This window comes from Arvicola amphibius, chromosome 6 (assembly GCF_903992535.2).
Source record: "Arvicola amphibius chromosome 6, mArvAmp1.2, whole genome shotgun sequence".
NCBI lineage: Eukaryota > Metazoa > Chordata > Mammalia > Rodentia > Cricetidae > Arvicola > Arvicola amphibius.
Genome location: NC_052052.2, coordinates 45608977 through 45623967, shown reverse-complemented (window position 1 = coordinate 45623967; position 14991 = coordinate 45608977). Strand labels below are relative to the sequence as shown.

Genomic DNA, 14991 nt, shown 5'->3' with positions numbered 1-14991 from the left:
TGTGTATTTATTTTTTGGCTTTGAAAAATAAATATGAGCTGGGTAGTGGTGGCGCACACCTTTAATCCCAGTATTCATTAGGCAGAGGCATGTGGATCTCTGTGAGTTTGAGACCAGCCTGGTCTACAGAGCAAGTTCCAGGACAGCCAGGGCTACTCTGAGAAACCCTGTCTTAAAAAACAAAACAAGAAACCTAAATATGAGAAATAGCTTTAATGATATGATACATAGGAGAAACAGCTTTAATGAGCTCAACTTGCTATTTAGTTTCTTTTGCTAATAGGTCACTGTGAATCATGGTAGAATCATATAATCTCATATCTCAGTTTTAAATTATATTATTTTGGGTAAAAGTCTCAGCTTTGTTGCATAACTCAGCAAATAGTAGATATCATTAGCCATATTTTCTCCATATTACCAACAATCTGTCTTCTCAAGACACTCAAAAATATCTTCAGATAGCCAAAAGCATGCATTCAGACCTACCTAGACAAAAGCATGCTTTAAAATGAACTGAAAGATACTCACCAGGAGTCAGGAAGCCTGAGTAGGGGATTTGGTGGTGACATCAATCACCAGGACAAACTTGGATGAGTCCTTTTAGTCCTCTGGCTCTGTTTCCTTGTATAATTGGCTGGACAAGGAACATCCGGGGCAACCTAAAATTCCATGACTGTGCATTTGTTCACAATGCACTTTAGCTGGGTGTTTAAATGTTGATGAGATTTCTGAAATCGGTAGTGTAAGTAGTGATGGGGGTGCTTAGAAATCAGTAGTTTAAGTTCCACTCACTTCCCCAAGCCTTATGGTGGGTGGGATCCTTCGCCCCTCCACAGAAGCAATGGTCTGCTTTTGGCCTAGCCCTTTCACCTTTAGCACAGTTTTAGTGTGTGACATATACGAAGGATTTTAGAGAGCTGGATGATCCTACACATTAGCATGTAAAAGGAATGTTTTTCACTGAAGTTCTGCTCTGTGCCTTCAGTTTCTGTCATTCTTGTTGATTGGCCCTAGACTGCTTTGTCACATTTGTTTGAGATCAACCTGGCTCCAGTGACCATCACTGTCAATACAGATTGCACAACACTCAGAGACATATATACAATGATTCTCTTTATACGTCAACGAGCCTTTGAATGTGTGGAGCTGTGCTCCCAGCCCCCCAAAAACAATAAATAAAAACGCCAGGTTAAAAGGATTCATTCTCAACATGCTCCTGCTACATTCTGAGTTGTACTCACAAACAATGTGAAAACTCACTCTCTGGTGCACACAGCCACCTACATACACTCATTGTGCACCTCTCTGCACACACACACACACACACACACACACACACACGCACACACACACGCACAGTGCCTGACTTGGGAGTCCATTACCTGGGTGCATATTTTACCCAGTTGTTACTTCCATTTCAAACGAGGGGTGCTTTGGCTGCCAGAAGAGGCTTTGCATGCAATATAGAGTGGCTTCTGTGGGCAGATCCCAAACAATGGGCTTCAGCAGAAAAATAAGGGAAATGTTTATTGGAATAAAAATTAGGTTTTAAATTCTTTGGGGGAATGAACCAAAGCCTGTTCAGTGAAGGTTTTTTATTATTTATTTTTTATTTTTTTAGTACTGATGCTGTTTTGGATCTTCTAGAGAAGGAAGGGGGGGGACCTTCAGCAAATCGGATCTTTGATTCAGAAATGCAATCTGGAAAGCTGTTTTACTGGGGCTTTTTGGCCATCCCTGACTCGTCACAGTTTTGACTGTGACGAAGACAGCAGCCTCACAATTTTAGTGCACTTCTGAGCAGTGAAGAGCATTTTTAAGGGGGAGAAATGGCTCAGTTGTTTAAAGAATCCCGGGCCAATAGCATTTGATAGGCGGAGTCACTGCTGTGTGCATTGCCGAGCAAGATAATTCTGAATGAAGACTTTGAACAGCACACGCTGGACGGGGCTCTGGTTCCTCCCTTTGTGCAGACCAAAGTGACTGGGTGGCCAGGCTTTGCTTGCTGTCTGGGTTAATCCAGCTTGTTTGATAAGGTTTTCTTAAAAGAAAAATGTGAAGGACTTATCAAGAGCCCTCATGAATATTTCATGAGTCTGATATATTCAGCTGAATGAGTTCAGTGAGTCTCCGTGTGTAACTTGCAGACAAACCTCATCCACAAGGAGGCTAGTGACAGAGGAAGCACTTTGGCGCATTTTCAGAGGCAAAGGCAGCCTGATAAAGCTCCTTGTGACAGGCTGACTTGCCATTCTCCCAGTATGCTGCTCTTGCTCTGAACGGCTCCAGGATTGGAACCACAGCTTCCCAAATTAGCCCTGGGAAGAGTGTGCTCTGGCCTCACGAGCAGCCCTTTAACCTGCAGCGGTGTCTTTGCTATGCTGGAGGCTGTTGTTTTGGATGGTGAAAGCTAGCGCTCCATACAAGACATGACAGCCAAAAATTCTTCCAAGGAACTTACTGCTTCTGAACCCGAGGTTTGCATAAAGACTTTCAAGGAGCAGATGCACTTGGAACTGGAGCTTCCCAAGCTACCGGGAAACAGACCTACATCTCCCAAAATCTCTCCACGCAGTTCACCAAGGAATTCGCCGTGCTTTTTCAGAAAGTTGTTGGTGAATAAAAGCATCCGGCAGCGACGTCGCTTCACTGTGGCTCATACATGGTAAGAGGGGACTTAAAGGCATCTCCTGTGCTCGGCAGATTCTTGGGTTCTCAGCAGTGACTTAGAAAGGTTGGAAATGGAACGCCTGAGTTTTGTTCTGGATCCAGACCACAAGTATGAGTTGAAGGGAGACAGCAGGTCACCTCAGAGTGCACAAACGTAGAGTGTGCCTAAGTGTCATTGTGCTACCTGCTGTTGCAGAGAAAATAAGCCTCTGACTGTAGAGACCCTCTGGAATGACTGCTTATAAAAGCGTATGTTGGCAAATGGGGAAATAAGGGAGTTTTTAAAAGTACAATTTTTGTTTCGTCTCTGTTCTGTGGCATGTTATTTTTAGTAGTATATTTTTGGTACAAGAATAGAGATATTTTTGTCTCAATTCTAATCTATTTCTTAACATATAAAAGTCTAACTGTGTTCTTTTGTCATGTCTCTGGGGTATAAGCTTCATATTCACCAACATTTATCTTTACGCTGCCCAAGCAAGGGTAAGGAAACTAAGTTGCCACTTACAATGCTGCACTGATAATCACTTTTATTTATAATTTCAAATTGTTTGTTACTTAAAAATTTTACACACATACACACACCTATATATACATACACATGCATATTTAGGCATGTCATATATAAGAATGTAGTATAACTCTCTGTGAAAATCGAACCAAGCCCTCCCACCTCTGGCATGTATTTTTACATGGAGTGTAAAAACACTCTGATGGCCTCCTTAGACCAGTACAGGAGGAGACAAGGAAAAGCACTCCAACCTTAAGTCACTTTGACATGTAAAACCCAGGCCACCTCAGGTTCCTTGGAAGGAATGTGTTCTTTCAAATTAAGGTTGCCTTCCAAATTGGTATTTGTGTTTCAGCTTAATTTTCGTAGGGACTGTGGCAATAAAAGCAGGAAGTGGTTTTTGAAGGTAATCCCACAGCAATGCTGTGCCTGCATGCGAGCATGCCAACCAATGGAGTAAGCTGAGGCTTCTGGACGTTTGGAAATCAGCATTTACTCAGTTGTCTCCTCCTCGCCTGAGAGTGTGCGTGCTTGCTGTATGCGCAGTGTGTTGATTAATCATAGTTGCCCATAGAGGGATGTGTCTCGCTTTGATGTTCAGCCAACAGACGCTTCACCTAGTTAAATATAATGCAGTTATTCTTACTTCGGACAGGGCTGTGGCATGCTTTCATCGCAGAATTGGTTGGTCATTTTGGTGAATCACATGCTGTTATTTCATTGCTCCCTGTTACTTGTAGAGCACACGTGACTAAGTTTTCAAAACCTACCCGTGGCGACAGCATTTGTAGAATAACGGTGTTCATGGTAAAGTATCTGCTGATTTGAAGAAGTCCTCTCTCTCTCGTTCCTTGCCCCTCCTCCAACAATATGTCTTTACATCTAATATTCTGAGTGGTGGAACTAAATACAGGAAGATAAGGATGTGTATAGGTCTCATTAAAGGAAAATAATTAATGAAGAGGTGCATATGTCTTACTAGCTAAAGGAATACTAAATCATTGTTTTGATATGAAGGACCTTTAATTTTAAGTAGCTAATTTTCAAAGACTGTAAAATAGTCTTAAAATTCTGGTAATATTTTTATTAATGTGGAGTTTTGGTGCTTGAGTATAATAATGAGACCTTTCTTCTTCTTAGAATAGATTCTTGATGTGATAGAAACATAGAGCTATAAATACTGGAGGTTTTTGTCTTTTCAAAAGAATGAAGTTTTAGAATGATTAAGGAGCCAGTTTTACTCATGCATTATACAAAGTTCCTTGCAGCGAGTTGCAAAAAGAACAATTTAATGATATGTGAGGTTACCTATGCTAATAAAATAGATGAGTTAAAACAAAATGTCCTGTAATTGCCAAAAACAGAAACAAGACGCTGGCATAATCTAATGCAATACAGGCATAAAGAATGAATTCATCATCAGACTCCAAAACAACCCCTGTCCTCCCAGTTCACTTTCTCCTCTCTTTATGCCTCTCAGTGAAGTTGATTCTCAACTTGTTTTCAGCTCCTGACTAAAATCTGCCTTGTTGCTTACTTCTTTTGTTGCACCTGTAATGAGATGCCTAACTTTTTTCAAATTTATGGTCATGGTATAAGCAAAAAAAAAAAATCCCTTCTTGGAAATTAGACATGTCTCTTGTATATTTGAATGACCCCCCCACCCCCAGCCTTAAAAGTCGCAGGCTGTTTCATTTTTCCCAATATATGAAATAGTTCCACAAAGAGGCACACGCATGTGCACCTTAGTCTTGCCTCTTTGTCGCGATGAAATGTAACTAGCCCATTCCCAATCAGCGACTGACATTTTCCAGACCATGCTCTTAAATTAGAAGCTCTAAGATACACACTCAGAAGTCTCTAAGAACACATTACTACTGCACAACAGAAGGTAGGCTTCTTTCAAGAGGACTGGTTTGCTTTGATTCCATCAACATTAAAATAATTGTTCATGATGAAGCTAAACAAGACAGAGGGTACAGTTCACATCGTAACCTCTGAAATTTGTCTTTTTATAGTTATTTATAGATTTCTTCCTTTGATGGAATGGACAGGAAGCCCTGGCTTTGGAGACCCGAGTTGTGAGGTTGGGCTAATAACTGATTTACTGTACATTTGTATAATTTTGACTCTGAAATTACTTTCAAAATATCTGAAGAAATATATTCAATGTCTTGTCATTGTCAATCATCTTGTTTGTACAATCCCAAATCTGGAAGAAATGTGAGTAATTATCTTACTGCTTTCTCTTACCCTTGGGCAGAACCACATTGCTCCATCTTTGACAGATGGGCGTCTAGCCTCCTTTTAAGACTGAAAAGAAAAAAATTCCAATAACCTCACTTAGTATAGCACTTTGATATAGCACTTTGTGAGATGTCACAGTACAGATATTGGAAAAATACTTCCTCCGACTCAATTGATTTACTTTTCATATATATCCTGTTTCCCCCTCATTTGGGCATTTAAAACTGTCTAATACTAATGTGCTTGAATGGGGGGAGGAATATCAAGTGGTACTTTGCTTGCTGATTTTACTGACTCAACATATATACATGGACATATATATTGGTAGCTATAAAGGAAAGATAAACAATTCTGCTTCTGACCTATATTTTTCCCGCTCAAATTTATCTTAGGTTCTTTACTATAATATTCACATATTATCTCATTTAAGTTCTTTATTTGCATTCTTTTTAGAATCATGTTATACATATCAAAGGCTTTTAATTCTTTATCTTATTCTAAGTATTTCTGATCCATTATTCATTTTTTCTGATCCTCACCCTAGAGTTTCAGCATTATTGTTGGATGATGTGATTGTGTGTGTGTGTGTGTGTGTGTGTGTGTTAGGGACTCTTCAGCCTTCCTGGGTACAGAGTGTGACTGTATCATTCTCAGTCGGTGTAGTCTTCATCCTTGACCTCCAGTCTGAGATAGCAGTTTCAGAAGCACAGTGTTCCTAGTAAAGGTATCAGTCTGTAAAACCTGCTCACTTTTGCCTGGCACTTGCTGCATGCTGTCTAACTTTTTCAACCTTTTCTTCCTGGCTGGTGCCCTTGCTCCACTCATCAATGATTCTTTAGGAAGAATTTAGGGTACTGGTGCTGGTCTTGAATGAATCCTGGCCACCTCCTAAAATGCCACCTTCTAGAATAGCAAATGTATCAGGTGGTCACCACAACCCATCTGCATGCTTACAAGGACGAGTTGTATGCTTTTAGTCATTGGATACTATGGGAAAATCTTGTGCTCCTCCCCATTTAGTTTCCCCTCTTTATTGAAAGACTTTCTTACCATCTTAGTTATGGTTTCTTTTGCTGTGATAAACACCATGACTCAAATCACCAAATCTGGGAAGAATTTGAAAAATTATCTTATTATTCAATAATGAATTTACTTCATATTTCAAACTCTTTGGCATGCTTTATTACTGAAGGATGTCAAGAAAAGAACCTGGAGGCAGACCCCAAGGCAGAGGTCATGGAGTAGTGCTGCCTAGTGACTTGCTCCCTGCAGCAGCTTTCTCAGCCTGTTTTATAATGCAGCCCTGGACCACCTGCCCAGAGGTGATATCACCCAAAATGGGCAGGACACTCCCACATTAATCACTAACCAAGAACGTGTTGCTCAGGCTTGCCCATGGGCCAGTCTGATGGAAATATTTCCTCAATTAAAGTTCTCTCTTCCCAAATGACTCTAGCTTGTGTCAAGTTGACCAAGCATAGCCATAGACTTACTTTAATCAATATTCATGAAAGGCATACTTCGTGTCTAGCACATAAATATGGAAATACTCAACGCCAATGTTTGTACCCTAATGGAAAAGCTGGAACAAAAGGAAAGTAAAAGAAAAACAATATAGCATATGCCTGGGCTTTCTCTGAACTTCTAACTTGCTTTCTGTAGGATGTAGTTTAGCCTTACTTTCTTAAACGAATCCATGGCATTTGTATAGAGTATTTTATGTAATTTGGTTATTTACCATTGATATTGGAATCATTTAGGAGATGTCTAAGCTTAAGCATGTTCGTTGATTGGGAGAAATATTCACCAAGTGCCCTAATATGGGTATAGAAAACACAGACTTAGAAAGATTTCTTACGGCCTTCATGTAGTAGCCGAAAGAGAAACATATACGTTAATAAACAATCAGTGGGACATGAGCAATGCCATGGAAGTGTGCTCTTCGCTGTCATGAGAATTGTCAGAAAACATTCTCTGCGTTAGAATTCATGTAGCGAATAGATGCCATTAAAGTAGGGTCTTAAGCATGAGTAGGAGCTCTCCAGGAAAAGAATAAGGAGAAAGAGCCTTTTATCTGGTCAATAAAGCATTAACAAGGAAACAAATAGTGAGCACTCGGAGACGTAGTAAAGAAACTGCTGACAGGACCACTCTGTGGTATGATTAAGGTTTTTATTGTACATGGGAGAGATAAAATATCCAGAAACATCTGGAAGAGTCCAGAACACAGAGAAAGAGAAATAGATTGGACATGGCCAGTACTATCTGTGAGAAAAGAAGGAGGATGAGGATGAGGATGAGGATAAAGATGAGGAGGAGGAGGAGGAGGAGGAGGAGGAGGAGGAGGAGGAGGAGGAGGAGGAGGAGGAGGACAGAGGGAGGGAGGGAGGGAGGAAGGGAAGGAGGGAGGGAGGGAGGTTGAGAGAAAGAGAATGTAGGAGGGGCAGGGGCAAAACCTTGGTGTTGTAAAGAGAACAAGCAAGGTATGTGGGAGGAGGAGGGAAGCCTGGGAAAGTGAGGAGGGGCAGGGTACATGCATCAAATAATCCTGGCCAAGACACATGGAAGGATGGTGTGTTTGAGAAACTCCATTAGCTCTATTCTAGTTTACCAGGAGGTCTTTGTGCTATGCTTTAAGTACAAACACCAGTTTGTCTTTTCGGAAATCACCTTGGTCTAGAACTTGAATCAAATGATGATGGAAGCCCATGCCTCTAAGCTTGAATCTGTTTCTTTAATCAAAGCAAGCGTTTTGTGAGTCAGTCTATAAGTGGAGTCATCCTGGTATTTCACTGTCCCCAAGACATCAATATATTAGACTATTAACATGGTTATTGTAAAAAGATCTTGAGAAGAAGCAGTGATGTATGTACCCATGCGAGCAGGGGCTTGGGGGAATTTGGCTGCTATTGCCTGACTGTTGAAGCCTAAGCCTCCTCTGTGGAATCCCATTTGCTTTCTTCTTTCATTAATCTCTCCTGGATTATTTCTCAGCCTCTCACACGAGGTTTTGTGGTGCTTCCTTCTGTAAGCCATTGTCAGGCTACAACAGCGTTACTCTACAAATTTACCTGGTTATTAGGGGAAAACCTGAAAAGACTAAACAAGGTTTATGAGGTCTGCACCACCTGGCCCTTGTTGACTGTGGCCTCATCGTTTCTGCTCTCGACCAGCTGAGCCTTCCTGTCTCTGGACAAGCCAAGCGTGTTCCTGCCTGAGTCTCTGCACTTGGTTTTCTCCTGCCTTGAAGATTAATGTTGCAGATGATGATGTGGTTCTCTCTTATTTCCCTTCTGGCATCTTCTTAAGCATCAACCCAGAAAGACCTTGACACCCGACCTGCCTTCTAAAACTGAACACTTCCCACCTTCCAGCTCCTCTTGGATTTTACTTCTGTTGTAGTTCCTTGAGCATATATTGCAGACTGCTTCTTTGTTACATTGTTACATTGTTACATTTTTCCTTTCATTGGCTGCCACTCCTGCTAAGATGAGAGGGCACAGATTCTGCCCTGTTTTCTATAGTCCAAGAATTTATAAGAAAGACAGACATTGTCTTCTTTCTCTTATGAGACAGGGTCTCGTATAGCCCTTCCTGGCCTTGCGCTATAACTATGTAGCTAAGGATGACCTTGAATTTCTCCTCTTCCCCCTTCTACTTCCAGTTTGTTGCATCATCTTACCCATTGCATGCAGTCCTGGAATCCAACCTAGGGCTTCTTGTGTACTAGACAAACCCTCTACAACCCAAGGAAGGCTAATTTTTCATGAAAGAATGTGTAAGTATGATCCTCCTTTCCTGTTTTTGTTCAAAGATCATGTTTCCTTTAGTCTGGTATGGGAGGTGGGATGCAGGGATTTGGCTCATAATTATCCTGCAAGCATCTTTACTCTGTTCACCTTTCAATAGCTGTGCTCCCTTTCTGCCAACAGCGTAGCTCTGTCTTGGTTCCTGCTTGGCGCTCTATGATTCTGAGCTGCAGCTTCCCTGTAGCGCCTCACTGTAGGGTAAATGGTTTACATATGAACCATTTCATTAAGCCCCTGGGTACGAGTCACACTACCTAGCCTGCAGTGCTGTAAAGCCAGACTGCTCTGTGGCACTGACTAATCAATACTTATTTACTTGGCTAGTCTTCATGCACCAGACAGTACAATTTGTGCTTTAGCTTAGGAACGCTAGGGAATCTCAATCACAAACTGTCCAAAAGTGGCAATGGAGCCATCTTCTGTGATCTTGCCATCCTTGTGTTTACATCTTCCTTAATGAGAACTTTAATTACCTACATGTTGTACTTAAGAACATTCAGGCAATAGCTGCAGTGGTTTGAGCTCTTTATAGGATCTCCCCAAAGAGCTTGGAAATCAGAGCCCGTGACTTGCAGGATGAAGAATGTGTCAACCTTTGTCCTCTGGAAAATGCCTTAGGAGGAGTGGAACTTTGCACATAACTCTCTGTGTGTTTTCCTGACCGGGACTTGGGGACCTCCATCACTTACAATAATTTGTTTTGCACAGACATGCTTGAATTCTACTGTATAAAACTTCCAGGTCAATTGTTGACCTTCCCAGGTAGCCTCTTGAGAACATGGGTGTCTGTCTTCTCTTTGAGGGATGCTAAGAATGCTTTTTAGGTCTCGTGAGAAAGGGAACGCCTGTGACTCTGGTTCCCCGGGTAGAGCTGAGTTTGACTTCCTCTTCCCAATTCACACCTTACATCTCAAACTTACTGCAAATTGTAGAGACTGGAAATGAAGGGAGAGATGATGTGACTTTAAGGAGAGTTTCTTACTTACCATATTTCCTGGAAAGTCAGTGTGCCAGTTGTCATTTGGGGATTTCTTGAGATGGCAAACGAGAATGATCCATTTTTTCCCTGGTGCTATTTTGAGCAAACAACATACATAAGCATGGAGCGGACAACCCTGGAGAGATCCTCAACCAGATGCCATAACCTCCAAGTACTTCAACCCTTACCCCTGACCCAGTTAAAAAATAAGAGTGGAGAGATACAGAAATCTGTGTCACTATGCTTTATAATGGTGTATAAAAACCTAGATAATTTGTAACATCAGGACCATATGCACCTAACATGAGCAGCAATGACAGTAGGAACAGTAGAGAGGCTGGAAACATCTTTGGGGCGGGGAGAGACTCCCCCCCCCCGGAGGAAAAGTTCAAATTTCAGAAGTTGAAAGGGTGCACGATGAGCTCTCTACTACCCCCTAACACACCGTGTTGTGTTCTAGCATTCTGAGAAGTCATGGACTCCTTTGTGGCTCTGGTTTGGAAAGCTAACGCAGTGAGATGGCTACAGTGCAGGGTTACACGTATTCGAGGTCATTTATAACTCTCCCTGGTGATAAAGTTTTGTTTGGAGTGCTTGAAACAGTTTCTAAGAGGATGTTTACTGGATTCGAGGTTCTCCCCTCCCTGCAGAAGGTCAGAGGCTCGTTGCTAAGACTGCAAAGCTTGTGGGATTAGAACTGACATTATATGATGTCTCACGCTACGCGTGAGCTTTTTCTCTGGGAATTTTTGATATTACTTCTTACAGGGAATCTTCGCTGCATGCTACTTTAGCTAAAGTCAAAGCAGCTAGTTTGAGTATCATTATTTGTTCTGAAACTTTTGACATATAGCCTTATGCTCAGGAATTTTAAGTGTTAATTTCATTTTAAGAATGTATCTGTCTATCTAATAAAACAGACATCTACTGCATTAAAGCATTGGTATTGTAGTAATTTGTGTACTGTGTCACATACATGATATTTCTTACTCTGCTTAATTATCTTACTCAATCTCTAACCATACACAAACATGGATGTTATAGTCAGACTTGATTGGTTGAAGAGAAAATGTTTTTTCTATCCCTTTCTTTAACTGCATTTTTAAAATTAAAATATGATAACATCACTTACACCCTCCCCTGTCCTCCCTCCAGCTTCTCCCATGTCCCCCCCATCCCCTCTCAATTTGATAGTCTCTTTATATGCATCTGTATATGAAAACACAGCCTGCAGTGTCCATTTGGTGTGGCTTATGTATACATGATTTCAGGGATGACCACTCTGTTTTGGATAGCACACTGGGGGCTCATCCATAGGAGAGGCTCATTCTCTCTTTCTCAGCAACTATTATTGTCTATAGTTCTTGGTCTAGGGTGAGGCCCTGGGACATTTCCCCTCCGGCTTTAGGATGTCTATTGATATTATCATTGTTCAGGGTTTGTCTTGTGTAGGCAGCCATATTCTTAAGGTGTTATGGGTGTGGCTTTCCTGTCATTTCCAGGAGACACAATTTCACAGTCGATTTTTCTGGTCCTCCAGCTCTGAAATCTTTCTGGGCCTTCTATGATGTTCCCTAATCCTTAGGTTCAGGAATTACATTGTACATGTATCAGATGGGGCTGGGCTCCACACAACCCATGATCTCAAAGGCATTTCTGAGTGGGGTATCGTAGTACATGCCTTTAATCCACATTTGGGGAGACTGAGACAGGAGGATTGCCATTACTTTCAGACTAGTCTTGGCTATATAATGTGTTCCAGGCAAGTCTTGGCTACAGAGTATGATCATGTTTCAACAAACAGAAGCAAACACATAAGCAAATAGCATTTCCACATATGGAACGTGCCCATATGAGAGGTAACATATACAGGGGAATTACAAATAAATATATCATAATAACCATACTCTAATCATTCAATATACTGGAAAATAAAATAAAATAGCATTCACTTATTGTCACATAATTATAAAATCTTAATGAACCAAACTAAATTACATGAAAATGAACTAGAGTGATTAGACCTAGAGTGACTGCTTCTATCCCTGGCAGGAAGGAATCTTCATTGCTCTGATTTGTCCCATCCATGTATTTTCTAAAGCCCTTTGTTCCACTGTGAGGCAGGGAGAGGACCACTCTGAAGTCATCTCATCCACTTGCTCCAATAAGCTTGAGGGCAAAAACGGGAAAACAAGACGGAGGAAGATGCTTTCTCTATTTCAGGATCCTGCCTCTAAAAAGCCAATATAGGACTCTGAACAAATGCCCGGGAAGAATTCCAGTGTCATCAAAAACTCATTTATTTCAAAATGTTTCCTGGTCACCCTTTCTATTTCCTCTCCAAAATTAATGCGCATAGATGGTTTGTCATAATACAGAGCGTTCGAGAGTGCTCCTGCGGCCTGTTTGTGCCATTATCACCTCAGCACTTTACCCAGGAATCCCCCCTCTCATCACCAGATCTAATTTTGCCTCCTGAAGAGAGGTCAGAGAGGAGAGAGAAATAATCCATGAAACCCAACGTTTGCTTGGAACTGTCCAAGACACCCCACTGGGATTTTGCCCTGGGAACCCCCAGATGCACTTTAACCTCACGTGGATAAGTTTGGCCTTTGCGATGCCCACAGCCTACAGATCCTGGGGCAGGCTCATCTAGAGAGCACAGTTGTTCCTGGTTATCGGAATCACAGGGAGGCCAGCTGGTGCGCTTCAAAGGGTATTACATGCACTCTTCATCCCCGTCCTTCACCAAACACTGGGTTTGGGCCATCCCATTCCACTGATATTCTTTGCCCTTTCTGCATCTGCAAAACTGAAAAACTGCCCTTTGCATCTCTTTAGGACTCTCTGAGAATTGAATGAAGCCATGTGGGTAAGAGCCTCCTGATAGACAGGTAGCATGCAGGCATCAGTTCACCCAGGTGTCTAGAGCCCGTGTGGTTTCGGGTTGAGCTTTATGTACTGTTTACCATAATATAAGTTATTCGATACTCTATGTAGTAGTTTCATCAAGTGAGCTTTTATTAGCAATTTAAACCCACTTTCCCTATCACCTAGATATTGCTTATTTTCGTGTGGTATTGCTTCATTGGAAGAGCCCATATTAAGTATCTTTACCCCAATAAATTTTTTTAAAACATAAAATGCCACTCTGTATTCTAAGGTATTATCACTCTCATTGTTCACACAATATTAAAATTCCAGTTGTCCTTTTCCTGGGTCTGGTACTTTTCTCCCCTGGTGAGCATAGAGAGCTGGAAAGCCCTGTCTCTTTAGACTGATGGCAGAAAAATCCTTCTAAGTTTTGAAAAAGAATCTTTTCAAAGTACAAGAATGTCTCTGAGGTTGTTTTCCCTAGTCTGTAGCATCTGACCTCCTGGTGACCTGTTTATGCAAGACCATTTACCCCAAGAGGCGGTGGGAAAGGGCCTGACCGTGAGTCAGAGCTCTAGCCGCCGCCGCGCATGCTGGCGCCGCCACTCTCAAACTGCTTTCTTCTTATTTATGTCTTGAGCGGGGAGAGAAGTTGGTGAGCTATCCTCTGTGAGCCACAACTTCCTAATCAACAAATTACAGATGCGATGTAGTTCCTATTTCCATCTTTTAATGAGTTATTTACAATATTAACGAGCGTTCTTGAGTAGGAGAAGAAACGTACGTTTACTGGACAGAAGATAATGATGAGCTTACCCTAAGGCTTACCGTGTGCTTGACTTCAACAGTGCAGGTTTATGTGGGTGGTATGTACAGAACATTCAGCTAACAAACACTAGAGCCTTAGACGCCGCTCCAGACCTCTCTTTAGAAAGACATAGCCAATCAAAAGGTAGAGTTTGTGGAGCCCAACGGATATTGCTGTTGTATGGACCCACTTAGGTGAGAGACGGCTTAGATAGAGGGACTGGAGTAAATGATATATTGGGATGCCATCTACCTCATGGGTCTTTATATCACGTATATCACGATCGTGCTTCCTGCAGAAAGGTGATAACAAGCTCATGTGACTAATAGGCACCATAGCGCAAGTTGTATTTAACCTTTATCCAGATGACTTTACAACATTTAAATCAAATTGCTCTTTATTTCCTGGTCATTTCCAAGAATTCTTAAGGAAGCAGAAATAAAGGTTACTGCCTCTCTTCTCTCTCTCTCTCTCTCTCCTCTCTCTCTCTCTCTCTCTCTCTCTCTCTCAACAAAGACTTCCTTCTCTCATTATCTTTGATCAGGTGGGGTCTGCCTCTTACTGATTTAAAGGGCAGGAAAGGTTAGAACAAAGGATCCATTGAAGGCACTGGTGCGTCATTGGAAAGGGGCCACTCAGATACACTGAAATCTTAGTGAGAATGAAAAATAAAACAGAATGAAAGAAAACACCTCGTGGGGGGGGGGGGCTTATCAGAATCTTGCCAAGCTTCTGATTCCATATAAATCAATAAAAGTATGATCTTTAGGAGTCTATCTGGAAATTATGGGTTAAATTAAGCAGCTGTTCCTTATACATAAAGTTGTGCAGATCTTAAAACTTTGAAGGTATTGCCTTTATAAATATGATGCTTGCATGGGATCTAAAGGCTTTGAGAATTTTTATATTTCATTTTAAAGTATTATTCCTTTTATTTTTTGATATTATAATATAATTACATCATTTTCCCCTTTTCTTTCCTCCCTTAAACCTCCCCCCCCCATAGACCTCTCCTTGCTCTCTTTCAAATTCATGGCCTCTATATGTACACAAAACAAAACAAAAAACAACCTGCTCAGCTTGGGTAATGCTG

General features: G+C 41.4%; 1 protein-coding gene across 2 annotated transcripts in view; it reads left to right on the top strand.

Annotated features, from left to right (window-relative positions):
• Positions 1-14991, top strand: part of Pde4b (phosphodiesterase 4B) — a 429840-nt gene that overhangs the window by 61956 nt on the left and 352893 nt on the right. Inside the window, exon 1 of one of the 2 annotated variants that reach the window (XM_038333481.2) lies at positions 2430-2665. The exons of the other annotated variant lie outside the window; for it this stretch is intronic. Within the exon in view, the coding sequence (XP_038189409.1) occupies positions 2430-2665 (236 nt within the window). Of the gene's footprint in view, positions 1-2429; positions 2666-14991 lie in introns of those variants that run through there. 2 annotated transcript variants of the gene reach the window in all.